The sequence below is a fragment of the Bacillus rossius genome, chromosome 1 (genome assembly GCF_032445375.1).
Source record: "Bacillus rossius redtenbacheri isolate Brsri chromosome 1, Brsri_v3, whole genome shotgun sequence".
Classification (NCBI taxonomy): domain Eukaryota; kingdom Metazoa; phylum Arthropoda; class Insecta; order Phasmatodea; family Bacillidae; genus Bacillus; species Bacillus rossius.
Window position 1 is genome coordinate 126,210,811 of NC_086330.1, and position 14,130 is coordinate 126,224,940.

General features: G+C 35.2%; 1 protein-coding gene across 5 annotated transcripts in view; it reads left to right on the top strand.

Annotated features, from left to right (window-relative positions):
- Positions 1-8,319, top strand: part of LOC134544770 (calpain-5-like) — a 40,552-nt gene extending 32,233 nt beyond the window's left edge. For 4 of the 5 annotated variants that reach the window (XM_063388514.1, XM_063388512.1, XM_063388515.1 and 1 more), the window contains 4 exons: positions 516-721; positions 1,736-1,857; positions 3,344-3,480; positions 4,522-8,319. In XM_063388514.1, coding sequence (XP_063244584.1) covers positions 516-721; positions 1,736-1,857; positions 3,344-3,480; positions 4,522-4,707 — 651 coding nt within the window. In that variant the 3' untranslated portion in view covers positions 4,708-8,319. Of the gene's footprint in view, positions 1-515; positions 722-1,735; positions 1,858-2,933; positions 3,481-4,521 lie in introns of those variants that run through there. The other variant, XM_063388516.1, reaches the window with a different exon arrangement.
- The last annotated feature ends 5,811 nt before the right edge of the window (positions 8,320-14,130 follow it).

Sequence of the window (14,130 nt, forward strand, 5' to 3'; positions counted from 1 at the left end):
GGAATGGTGGTGAGGGAGGATTGGTTAGTACTGGTTGAGTGAAGTGAAAAGTAAACATTGTGAGTGATTATGTATTACGAATAATTAATAATAAATTATTCTTTCCCAAAATTATCATTTTTCTTTGAATACTGCATAAGTATTCAGTTTAAAAATAATGCAGTTCAAATATTATATGTAAGTTACTATTATTTTAAGTTATCTTCAGAAATATTAATATAAAATATTGATTTTTTTATTTAATAGAAATTTGATTGAGCCTTAAATAGTGTGACTAAAGGGTCTGCATCAAACAGGATCTAGCTCCAAAACTCCATTCCTTTATAATACAAATTTTACACTCTTCAAACTAATAAATGTGGATTTTTAAAACAGATTTTTTTTTGTTTCCCCATATAGATACATTTTGATGCAAACCCTTCAATTGTTAATAGTGTTATGATGTAAACATTCTGCGAAGGAAGTATTAATGTGTATAACTGTGATACCATCATGTTGAACATGTTGTCGTGCAGGTGGAAATGAACCGCAGGTACCGCCTGCACAAGCTGTGGGAGCACACGCCGTACGTGGTGCGTTGTGAGCCAATACGTCGCAGACAGATATTCTACCGAGGCGTGCTGAGCTGCGGGCGGTACATCATCATGCCAGTCACGCACAAGCCTGGGGACAACGGGCACTACCTGCTGCGACTCTTCGCGGCCAACAACATTCAACTGAGGTGCCTTCAGTTGCATGTTTTGCTTGGTGGAAGGCGGGAGGATGTTTTTAGTTCTTATTTTGCATCCAGTAACAAAGTCCATGTTCTGTTTTTGAAATAAGAATAGTGTATAATGTAGTGCAATTTTCTTCATATAGAGATTTAAAATTTGATATCCCGGTGCCTCTATTATTCAAGGTATCAAAAATTGAAAATCCAAAATTTTGCATTTTTGTAAAACATTGCCCTAGGTAATGATGCATCAATCACAAAAATTATATTATTTGAGATTACAGCATGTACTTATTTGGGAAAATGGCAATATTCAACACTATTCATTTCATTTTTTAAATATTTCTTCATAATCAAACTTAAATAAATTAGCATATACATCTGAAAATATTCTAACAATGTTAGTAAAACAGAACCGTTGATTAAAAGATTAAAATTAATTAATAAATTTACAGGGGTACCAATTAATTTTTAAGTCACATTTAATTACTAAATTTGTGATGTAAAAAAATGATTTTGTTAATCTTAGTTCATATGTAATTTGCTAGTAGGGAGATGAACTTATGTTTTAAAAAGTTTGTTCTTTATTTTTATTATTCTGGTTTTAACTGATAAGAATGACTATATTTATACATTCATATTCAAAATAAAATTGTATTGTTTTTTTTTTTTTATAAATATATTGGTGTGCTAATCTTGTGTTCTTTACTCATGACAAAGGTCATAAAATAACAGGAAATTTGAGTGTTTTATATTTATTTCTGTGTGGTCTGTGTGTGTTTTTCATGTTCTGTATGTCTTGCTGTCTGGTCTTTGTTATAAATTTATTTTGTTGGTATTTTCTTCTCATCTCATAAAAATTGTTCGTCTATGTGGTTTATTAGTTTTTATATAATCAACATTTGCACAGAACTCTACATTTAGTCATAGAATATCACGGTCGAGTTAGGTTTTACCGATCTTGTCAGTGTGTGTGTGGTTATTCAAGGTGGAGGTGGGATGGTGTTTTTATCGTGCTGACAGGGAACTGAAGAGTGATGTGCCGAAGCTGCCAGTGTTCTGGTGCTGCACCCAGGGTCCACAGTGGGTCACTGTCGTCAACATAGTGTCGGCAAACCAGTTGAAGAGGGCTGAAATGTTCACATGTATGTATTTGTCACAAACTCAAAGGGTAAGTTTTTCTTAGCAGTTTTCGTTTTTTCAACAGACACTGGCCGTATTTAGTAATTGTTTTGGTGTCTGTGTGTCACAAATAACTGGTATCGGATATGCATTTCAATTTCAGTTCTTTAATAATTAAAAGAGGCCGTAGTGTTCAGGTGGTAACATAACTTGCTTCCCACCAAGGCTATCCGCCTCGCTATCCCAGCGGGGTCAAACCTCAATTTTTTTCTTGAATGGAAATGTGATGGTCAATGTAATGCACCTGTGGGTTTTCTAGTTTACCACTACAATGCATTCCGCCACTTTCCCATCCACATAGTTGGCTCAAGAGGTTCAAGTCTTCATTCATTTATTCATTGCCTAATCAAATACTTCCAGCTTTTATTCATATTAAATCTAATGTGTTCATATTTCAGAATTCATTTCAATGATCAAATTCAGGTTATCCTCCAGCAGAGAAAATAGGAATAACCTGAATTATCAAAAAATTTTGAAAAATCGGGGATAGTCAGGAAAATATGTGTTAGGTCAGAAAATTTAAATTAAATTGTTAGATAAATGTCATACATATTGTTTTTAGGTTCAGTATTTTTGCCATGTTAGTATTTTAAATCTTTTTGAGCAGATTTGTGGTGTTTGGCATGTGGTGCTGAAATCTGTGTATGATACATAGAATGTCTGAATGTGATTTATGGAACATCAGTTTGTGCATAGTGTAGTTTTGTTCATTACCCATTGGTGGCCTCAATGCCAGCCAATATCAATTCCTTTGTCTCCCGGAAATCTCTGAAAGAATCTCCAGTTAAGTTAACAATTTAATAACACATCTTATGTGTGTAACCTAACTACTTTTGTATCACACATTTTTAGTAAGACTTTCACCTTCACTGTTGTTTTGATTTGCGGCTACAGCAGGCTTCTCGACAAGGCGGACTGAGAGGGCGAGAGGTACCGAAGCACAGCTAGGGCTCAGTCTTGAGAACCACCCGACAAAAAGCCCCATGTCTAAATGTGGCTGTCTTATTTGTAACCTCGAGTCTGTGGCATTCTCAAAAAGTTCCAGGTTCCTGCCCCGTATTACAGTGGCGGCCGGCCACGCAAATTTGCAGCACTGCACCACTTATCAGCCCTGACGATGCTGCCGGTGCTGACACTGCAGCATGACCTGCTTGCCGGTGGTGGCATGTTTACCATAACAATGGGCTCTAGGATTTTTGTTAATGTAAATAGTTTTGTCACAATATTTAAAAATCTGTGAGTTCATTTTGACTATGGCAAAGTTAAGAAGCAGCATAAAAATTGATACTGGCTGTTGTCTATGAAAGTATGACTTGCTTTGGTCAAGGAAAAATATTATCAAAGACCTGGAAGAGTATGGAAATTCTTTTTGTGTTTTTGCTGGACATTCTGTATTTTTCATCTACTATTTAATTGTGTGCTTATAAAAAACATTTTTTTTTTTCTTAGCTGTGAATCCATACTGCAGCATCAAGTGTGAAGGTGAAACGTTCCGAACGCCAGTCGCCATGAACACCAGCGAGCCAGAATGGAACTGTTCCTTTGTATTTTACCGCAAGAAAACGGAGAAGCCGATAGAAATTGTGGTAAGTTGTTCAGCATACATTACATTACTTCTCATAGGATTGAAGTGTAAAAATTATTGTCCATGATTTAATTCTTTTTTAATTTTTTTTAATACTGATCAGTGGCGACCCTATGTTTATTAATTATTCTGCTCACTGAAAGTTTTGATTACAGTTTTATAAAGTTTAGAGATAGTTGGGTCCTAATTGGTTGAGCTGAGCCAAGTTGAGTTAATTGGATTCAACCCAGATCGAAAGTCAAATGAAAAAGGTCAATAATTTGGAAACCTGGTGTGGATTTTATTTCAGCATCCGGTAGGGACATGTAATTTACTAATTTTTTTACAGTTTCATGAGTTTTTTTCATGATGTAATTGTAATTTATCTCAGTTTGTTTTTAATTTTTACACCAAAAAAATTACTTTCTTTTATTTTAGAGTAGTTTTAGTATGTCTAGTGAACTAGCAGGTAACATCGGCTTGCTCAATGTACCTCAAAACATTGAAAATGTGAATTTGACTGCCAATTTATTATGCAGCAATATTTGTAACAAATCTTTTTTTTTATAATGAAAATAACAAAAACCTAAATTCTTACAAGTATAATAATGTTTCCTTTTAATGTTAATATTAAAAAATGACTTGATACATGCCAAATATCTTAAAGCTTGGTCTCATATGCTGAATTGGTAATTTTTATTTTGTTGTCATTAACTCATTAGTGTCATTACTATTTGATAGTTCCTTTGCATTTGAATTCGGTCATAAGTTTCCTGACCATATATTTACTAAGAATTTTTTTTCGAGCTGTAAGATGTCACGCTAGTGATCATAATCATAACTATGAACACTCTTATGACTTTTTAACACCATTAGATAATATTTTGTTAACACATGTCGAGAAAATTTGAGACAAAAATTTAAATGCAAGAGAAGCTATTTGAAAAGCCCTCAAATGATTGCTACGACCAAAAACCAAAATGACAACCATGGTGTATGACATGGAGCCTTAGGCACCATACTCCTTGGTGATTGAGCATTGGCTTGTTGGTTTTCCTTCCAGGTGTACAGTCAGCGCACTCTGTGGATGGACAGGTTCTTGGGGAAGGTGCTGCTGCCAGCCACGAGGAACCACGAGCCCTCGCACATTCAGGCGCAGCTGATGTGCAAGGGGAAGGCTGAAGGCGAGGTCGCAGAGGGCAACCTTGTTCTTAACATCCTTACCGACGACAACCTGATGGCTGTCTAATGACCACGCATCTTGTTTTTAGTTTTTCAACCACCGCTTTGCTGTTTTTGTTGGCAACTCAGTCCAAATTTGCAAACTTTTCAGTATGAATATTACATTATGCCATTGTACAAAAAAAAACTTTTGAAGGTTGCTTGAAACAAGAGTGAAAAACCTTTATTAATGACTTTTTTTTCTCTAAGTTGCATTTATGTGGTCAGGTGCCTTTAGCAAGATAGTTTGTAACAAAGCATATTTGACTGGCAGCTATGCAAGCCTATTGTGTGTAGCCTGTAAACCCAAACATTTACAGACCTGATACTTTGTTGCAATTATTCTTGCATGTTGTTGGTGAAATTGTAAAAAGGAAACACACATGTTTGCCTTCACGAGATTGGTGGTACTTCATGTCTCATGAAATGAATTTCAAGGCAACATGTACAACTGTGTGCACAATCTGTGACATGCCTTAGTCACATCTAAGCCTTTGTCTTGCATAAAATATAAACAGTATTATAAAAGCTGCCTTCAAACTAAATTCAAGCCAACTAAACTTATTTAAATTAATTTTAAAGTAGAATTTTATGAAGTACATATTGTACTAGACACAAATTATGTCATAAATTTGATTATAAATAATTTTGCTCTATGATGAATGTTTTTGAAGTGTCAGTTTGGAATTTGATAACTTGGGATAGTTTCTTGCTTACATTGTACTAAAAGATTTGTGGTGTTTTGCTGTTCTCTTCACAGCATTAAACACAAGGTATTCTTAAAGCTTTAATGCTTCAGAAACTCATCCGTACTTCTTTGGTATCTGCAAATGGGTGCATGTCAAATTCATGACTTGTTAGAGAAAGTGAAATAGGTGGTCATTAGACCAGTGCTACCTTGAAATTTAAAGAAAACATCTGGATGCATGGTATTCTTAAGATACCTACTTGCCTGTTCATTTTCTGATTTTTTTTTTGTAAAGGTGCCTCTTGGTAAGTGATGAGATGCCATAGATGTGTTTTAATTTTAACTTAAACATGACTAAATCTAGTCATTATTACATGCTGTATGTGGAATGGCATTCAACATAATTACTCAACATTCCAAAAGAAATTGGTGGGTTTATACATATTTATTTGTAACGCATGAGACGTGACTTGTTCAAGAAATTCTGTGCTTCTTATTTACTGGTAAACTTTAGGATTTTTTATTTGGAGTCTTTGAGTGTATGATTGTTTTTTATTTGCGTGGCTCTTGATTAAGGTTTTTCTAGCTGCTGGTGGTTTGTGAGTATCGTGAATGTTCTCTTCTGAGTTTACCTGTTGCTTTTGGTTTTTCCAAATGGTCTGTCATTAGCAGCTTATGAAGTAGAATTTTTTTATGTTGAAAAAATGTTTGAAAGCTAGGTGTCAAATTCTCTTTGTCTTCCCATCTGCACTGGCAGATTTGTACCATGACCATTGACTAAAATTTTGGGAATTACCGTAAAATAGTGATATAACGAACTTCACATTAACGATAATTTCACTTTAAGGAATGATTTGAAATTCCTCTCCAATGACTGTACACATACAAGGTTAAAATATTTCAAATTTACGAAATAGATTTTCGTTACAACGAAAGAATTTTACCGGTTTTCTTCGTCAATATCATGCGCATTTACCGAATATTTAGTCTATGCGTCAAAATATTTACTTACTGTCATTCTCTTGGCATAATATCAATGATTCAAGCATTCAATGGCTTTATTTTGTTGTCTATTTACATTGAAAATGGCATTGCAAAGTGTGATGTGCATTTGTTTTCTTTTTTTCTACCCAAGATATGACCAACTGCTTTTACTCGCGGCCATAGACTTAAAAAATACACTACTAGTAGTAGGAACTGTATGTTTAGATGTGCGCACTTCACTTATTTTATTTGTGGCGAGATACGGCCAACGGCTTTTCCATAGCGGCAACATTTATGAAAAACTTACACAAAGTTAACTCACTGGAAAACTAGATGCCGCTAAAAATGGCAATATCAGCGACTCAATGGTTTCCATCTTCTGCACATATCTTTCAGTCTTTGGTCTGTTCGGTTTCCGTTTCCATTATTGATTGTTTACATTTTGTTGCCGTCAGTGATTTTCAGTGACGTGCTGTATTTATTTATGCATTTATTATTTTTCTAACCAAGTTTCAGTTTAATTTTTATCATCATGGACAATTAAAAAAAAAGGAAACAGTATTCTTCAAAAGAAAAAAATGGAAATCTTGTAGGAAGTAAACAAAGGCACAAAAAAATCACACGTAAGGGCCGTATTCGAATTAGTGTCTCGGCTTAAAAAAACGGCACTGCCTTGCCATTAGTTCAGGTCATTTCCAACAGCTGAAGAGAGAAAGATAAGATCGTGCTGATCTAGCACACATAAATTTTGGGTAGGCGTCTCCCCTATTCGTCCAGCCGAATGCCAGCCAGACACGTCACTCGCCAGGCGCCTGCCGTGCGTTGGCAGGCGGAAAGTAATTCAGCAGCACGTGAAACAAAATTCAAACAAACAGGAGACGAGAAGCAGAAGTCAGGACATCCCCCTCAAGTTTAAAGAGTGACAAATATGACAACTGAAAGGGGGGCAACACAAAGGGTCGGTACAAACAGCCTTGCAGAGTTTGGCGGCCCACACGATGGCTTGCAGTGTTTGCCGGCCGCGGGCCCGCGTGACGTTAATTTTAAGCGCTGACAATTTTTACTTCTCTTTTTTTTTCTGCACTTTTAATCGTCCTGGATTATTCAATTCCCGAATTAGCGCATCACGGATTAACAAGATTCTACTGTATATTCTTTTACAGAGATTGAAATTATTTAATGTTTTTCTCATGGGAATAGTATATGTACGTTGGGATATTTCAGTTTAAAGAAATTTCAGTATAAAGAACAAAATCTCTTGCTTTATAAGACTTGGTTATAACGAGATTTTACTGTACTGTCTCATATCTTCCATACTTATTTTACTCTTTTACCAGTTTATGTTGATTGCATTCTTATGCTTGGAAAATGTTGCTGTTAACTTAGCCTTCAGCAAACCTGTTTGCAGAGTAAATGCTTGATTATTATAATTTGTGAGCAGTAGGTAATGATCAAAATACTGTGTGTGACTTATTCATGCAGGGATTTTATGAAAATGTAGATAACCTATTTTTGAATACATACGTGTTTGTGAATGGTGAAGGAATATTAGAAAGAACTGCTGATTTGTTATCCAGATAAGTTGCTAACATTTACTCTACGACCTGTCATAACTTGAGGTATAACATGTAAGGTGGCCATTTCCCTAATTGGTAGGAGTAATATGTTACAGTGAGCCATAGTCCCAACAAATGCAAGTAAATTGTAAATTAAACTAAATGAAACTCAACTTACACATTTTATATTTTTATCCCTAAAGATTCAAAATTCTCTGAATAGCCCTATGTTAGTAAGTTGCTGGTACCAAAGGTGTGGAACAAGTAGTTTAAAGAAAAATTTCTGTTTAATATTCTATATTAATCATACACATATTATTATTTATAAAATGTGCATGATTAAAATTAATTTATATTATGCCCTCAATTATACTTCATTTATTGTGATATATATTTACTTTAAAATCCTAAACTCTTGTTGGTTTTTATTTTGTTCCATGTAAATTTTCCCCAAACTCATATATATATCAAAATATGGATGTATTATATTCTCTTTTTAAAATATCAAATAGAAAGATTTATTTTATCATTTATGTTCAACTAGAGGAAGTATCCGGCATTGCAGTGGCTTTCACAGTGAAGAGACTGCATTTAAGGGTATAGGGGTAGTTTTTTTAAAATCTCAGGTAGGCAGTGACCATCCTCATGTTTTGAAAGTCAATGTACAAAATTTTATTGAGTTTGGTGTAAAACTGTAGATTTGTGTAAAAAAAAAACACACCCATGGACACTCTTCTCTGTGTGTGTGTGTGTGTGTGTGTGTGTGTGTGTGTGTGTGTGTGTGTGTGTGTGTGTGTGTGTGTGTGTGTGTGTGTGTGTGTGTGTGTGTGTGTGTGTGTGTGTGTGTGTGTGTGTGTGTGTGTGTGTGTGTGTGTGTGTGTGTGTGTGTGTGTGTGTGTGTGTGTGTGTGTGTGTGTGTGTGTGTGTGTGTGTGTGTGTGTGTGTGTGTGTGTGTGTGTGTGTGTGTGTGTGTGTGTGTGTGTGTGTGTGTGTGTGTGTGTGTGTGTGTGTGTGTGTGTGTGTGTGTGTGTGTGTGTGTGTGTGTGTGTGTGTGTGTGTGTGTGTGTGTGTGTGTGTGTGTGTGTGTGTGTGTGTGTGTGTGTGTGTGTGTGTGTGTGTGTGTGTGTGTGTGTGTGTGTGTGTGTGTGTGTGTGTGTGTGTGTGTGTGTGTGTGTGTGTGTGTGTGTGTGTGTGTGTGTGTGTGTGTGTGTGTGTGTGTGTGTGTGTGTGTGTGTGTGTGTGTGTGTGTGTGTGTGTGTGTGTGTGTGTGTGTGTGTGTGTGTGTGTGTGTGTGTGTGTGTGTGTGTGTGTGTTTTTTTTTCAGTATTGTTCTTATCTTACTAACCTAAATTTGTATAGGTGGATGGGATCCAGAATCTCGGGGTAAAAGTCTGGAAAGAGACCATTCCTGAACGTTGGGAAAATAATTTTTGTCCCCGGGATAATACATCTGGAAAAACAAATTTTTTAATAGTAATAATTTCCACCAAACTAATTTTTTTTTATTATAAATCATTATATGCTTAAATTTTCACCACAATCTACATCACGTAACAAACCACAACATTGCACATGTATTGAGCAGACAAAGCACAAAGATATCACAAAAACAAACATCTGTGAAACATAATTCAACCATCATTCATAAATGCTGTTAAAAAAAAAACTCTGACTAAAGTACTTATTGTGATCAAACATATTTTAAATAATATTTTTGTACTTTTTACTAACGTAAACATTTTTAACATATCATTAGGTTATGTTTAAAAATTAATTTTATGAAAGCAGTAATTAACAATGTTGCCAAACACGTCACATTTGAAAAGACACAAAACTCCATTTTTATCAAAGAAACTGAAAGACACCATGTTGGTTTAAAATATTTAAGCCATAAATTCCTGTTTCTTTCAGAAACATCAGAGCAGTTTTAAATTTTGGCAGTTGGTCATCATGTATGATCAAAAGTAAATTTTGGGAAATAAGTAGTAGGTAATAGTATATTTATTTTTATTTCCATTATGTGTTACTTACTATTTGTTCTTATGTATCAATGTTTTTATTTTTGTTAACTTGATATCATTTAGACTACTATTGGTGTATGGGATGGATGAGATGTTTTTGAGAGACATATTAATGGTTAATATTTTTTTTCTGTATACCAAGTTAAGTGTCATAATTTCAATGCTGTTGCTCCCGATCCTGATCATCCGATATCTTTCCCAACCGAATACCGTCCCGAAGTAAAAATGCCATTCCTATTCACCTCTACAAATTTGTGAAAATGAAAATATAAAAATTTTCCATTTTAAAAACAACATCGTTTAAAAAATTAAAACATTTAATATTGGCTCTAATTATTGGTATAGAGAGTGTGTGTGCATATTCAAGTGTATCTGTTTTGATGTGTGTAAAATCAGCTAAGGTTCAAGTGCCTTCAGTATTGCCTTAAGTATCAAACTTGGTATTAAATAATGTGCAGTGGTCTGAAATGGAGTCATTTAGTCAATGGGTGGCATGGTCTGTGTTACTGGTAACGTGTGTATCATCACGACTGCTTCATCTCATGATGTGCGTAGTAGTCAGATAACTATGGATTAATAAACAAAAAAAAAACACATTTTAAGTTTGTACTAGTCAACATAGTATCTGCTGTGTTATAAAACATTTATCACTGAAGAAAATATTTTTTATTCTTTCATAATGAACTTTATCTGTTTTTAATTATGTACTTTACTAATGCCACAGCATAATTTCTTTGACTTAAATTATTTACTTACTAAAGTATAATACATATGAGATTTAATTTTTTATACAGTATTTTACTGATTTTGAATAGAGTATTTTTATAGAAATTTAAAAAACTGTAATATATTTATATATACACTGTATAAATTATATTATTGTACTGATACATACAAAGTACAGGAATTCCATATAAACCAAATTAACATTTGTTATTTACACTAATATTTATTTAGCCCAAAATGTTTCATTCCATTCATATTCATTAAAAATTTGCGTATAAAAATCAAAACTAAATGTTTCAATGTTTCAATATTAATTACACTACCATATGTTTTCACAACCATTGTTTTTATTTAACAGATTCTACCATAATTAATAAGGTGTAAGGTCTTCACCATAGTTACCATTAGCAATATTATTAAGTGTTAAGTTGCTTAGAAAATTGTGTAAATCACAGGGGGCTAGAAATGTAGAGTAACATTCTTGACTGCTTTATGTGCTATTTAATATTTACTTGCCATGTTTTACAACTGTAAATATAAAGAAATTTTGTTATTTAATCCACCAGAGTTGTAGTTATAGTATAAGGATTCTTTTTAGTGTTTGCAAATAATTATTTTATATACCTAGTTACCCTTTTATTTGAGAAGTTGCATTCATCGTTTATTTGTAGTTATTTATTTTAAGTACTGTATTAACAGTAAATTGTGGTGCAACATTTTAGTAGCTGTATAAAAAGTTATCTTTTTTTAATGTTAACTTTTGATTTAACCTTTTTTTTTATGAATTCACTTTTTGTCAGCCTAATTTTGGTCTTCCAGTTCTGTACAGTTTCATGTAAGAATGTTTTATATTGGACTGGGAGAAATAGTTGCATTAGCTTCCTTGCAGCTCATGTGTCAGTTTGCCAGTGTGCCAGTTTAAAGTTTTTATAGTTTTAAAATAACTTTATACTTTGTTGTTATAATTTATTTTTATTAGTACATTATAGTAAATACATGAAAGCTTGTATTTAGAACATGTGTAAATCAAATAGCTTAAGTATGAATCATCAACTGTCAAAATTTGCACTACGTAATTGCTAGTTGGCCTTTACATGTATACTTAAATTATGTTAGTTTGCAAAATGTCTCTTAAGGCCTAAAAACAATTTTAAAGGGATAAAGATTTTCTTATCACAGATGAGAAATTACCTGATTAGTAGTGTTTGACCAGGAAGAGAGGCAAATTACAAATGAAACAGCAACCTTCAGGAAGACATTCTTTTAGCAGGATACAATGTTCTTAATCTGCCTTTTGCTTCATGGCTTTAGTATGGTTGGGAGGGGTCTCAAATTTAGAACCTGCTCAAATACTAACATTCTCGTATCTGGCACAAATGTCAAACACATTCGATTGGTTCACTGTGTTGGTTAAGCATAAACATGCACAGAATGTTAAAAAATATTTCTGTAGTTTCCAAATTATTGTATTTTTTGTACGTTACGTGCCATGTGTTTCCAGGGAAAATGATCTATGATTGTGCAAGGCAAATCTTTTATTGATTTACCCACCCTGTTCTTGATCAGCTAGCATGAATAGCACATCCAAATATACAATTAGACAAAAATTAGGCATGGGCATTTTTAATAATTTTATAAATTTTGGATGAATTTTCCCAAAAACAGAATCTACTATCGCTAGGGAAGGGAATTTTTCACGGTCGTGAATTATTCGTGAATTCTCAGGCAAAATGCAAAATATAGCATAGTCACGAAAAATAGCAAAACTTGCACATTATTGTTAATAAAACAGTTTTAAACATACACTTAATTACAAATCTGTGGTATTTGATGGCAAATGCAACAGGGTAATAAAATCACAATGCGAACGGTGTGGAAAAACTGGATTATCTACTGTAGAACCTCGCTACTACGAGACCTTCGAAATTACGACAATTTTGTAATGCACCGTCAGTTTTGACTACGTAAATCATACTTGTAATTAGGAGTGCTTCTTTGTCGGTCCTCTCGTAAGTACGATGATTTGAATGGCATCTCCAAAGAAAGAAAGAAAAATTTCACGTAGTAAACACAGCCAGCAAGAGGAGCGATTGGGGGGGGGGGGGGGGGTAGTTGCGCGTGATGTGTCGCTACTCGCTACTCTCTCTCTCCTTGGTCTGTGGTCGCTACGTCGCGTCAGCGGACTGGGTCTCTAGCAAGTTGAAGAGGGACGGTTGAAGAAGGATGTGCGGGGGGGGGGGGGGGGGGGGGGACTGGTGATGACAAACAACATGCTCTCTCTCTCTGTTTAGCGCTATCACTTGAAGGCGACAAGTTTCCCTTCCCCTTCGCTTCCCCCCCCCCCCTTGACAGTTTCTGTCTAGCTTTCGGTAGAGGGGGAAATCTAAAAATAAACGTGTGAGCTGTCGTGACCATTTCTCCCCCTCCAACATAAGCAATTTTCTTGTCCATCTTGACAGGTTTTTGTGACGCATGAAGCTTATATTCCACTTAGGCCTACTACCTGCATCAACTAAATTGTTTTCCCGTGCATAACGCTTTTAATGACAATATTTCATGCATGACACTGCAACCATTTTTCAGCAATTTGTGCATGTATTGTAGCAATCCATCCTTGAATTGTGGAAAATTTCTAGTCTCATTGCAACAGCGTCTGAGCTGTGCCATACTATGAAATCCACTACACACGCTGGTATTTCCTTTCAGAAACAGCTTCAGCTTATGCAGCGAGTATAGTGGATAATAGACATCCTTCCCTCCTCCCCTCCTCCCCTCCCTCTTTCCCCGCCCATTTTTCTCCCATCCACCTCCTCTCCTTGTTCATGCAGGGCATGGTGATTATTTTAGCTGCACGTCTCAGAGCGCGGCCATTACGTCGAACCATTTCATTCGTGATTAAAACAAAAACCGTCGTAGATACAAAAGATTTCATGGAGACTTATTCTATTCGTAATTTAATTTGCTACAACTTTTATTCTATCTGATTTTTCACTAAAGTGCACCGTTTTCGAGATATGGTGTGAAATTGAAACATTTTTGGAAAGTTCAGGAATCTAACTTGGACTTCAATTTTCTATGTTCGGTTATTACGAGTACTCATAGTTACAAGGATTTCTCTTGCCATTGTCAACTCTCGTAATAGCAAGGTTTCACTGTATTTATGTAACGGCCGGCGGGAGGGGCGGGATGATGCAGACTGGCTTGGCCAAGCGTGACTTGATAAAGAAGAGGGCAATAGTGACAAAGAGAGATGCAGGTGGTTGGAATGCAGACAGGATGACGTCACTGTGTTGCTAGGCGAATATCTTTCGGGCCGCTCTACTCTAAAAATAGCTTTCCCTCCCTCATAGTCAACACACTTCACTACCCCCCTCGCAACCCATCTCGGAAGTAAAACGACCTTCGCAGTGCGCACCTGCCAGACAGCAGTCACGGTAAAACTTTCCTAGCGCACGTACATATGTAGATGTAAATAA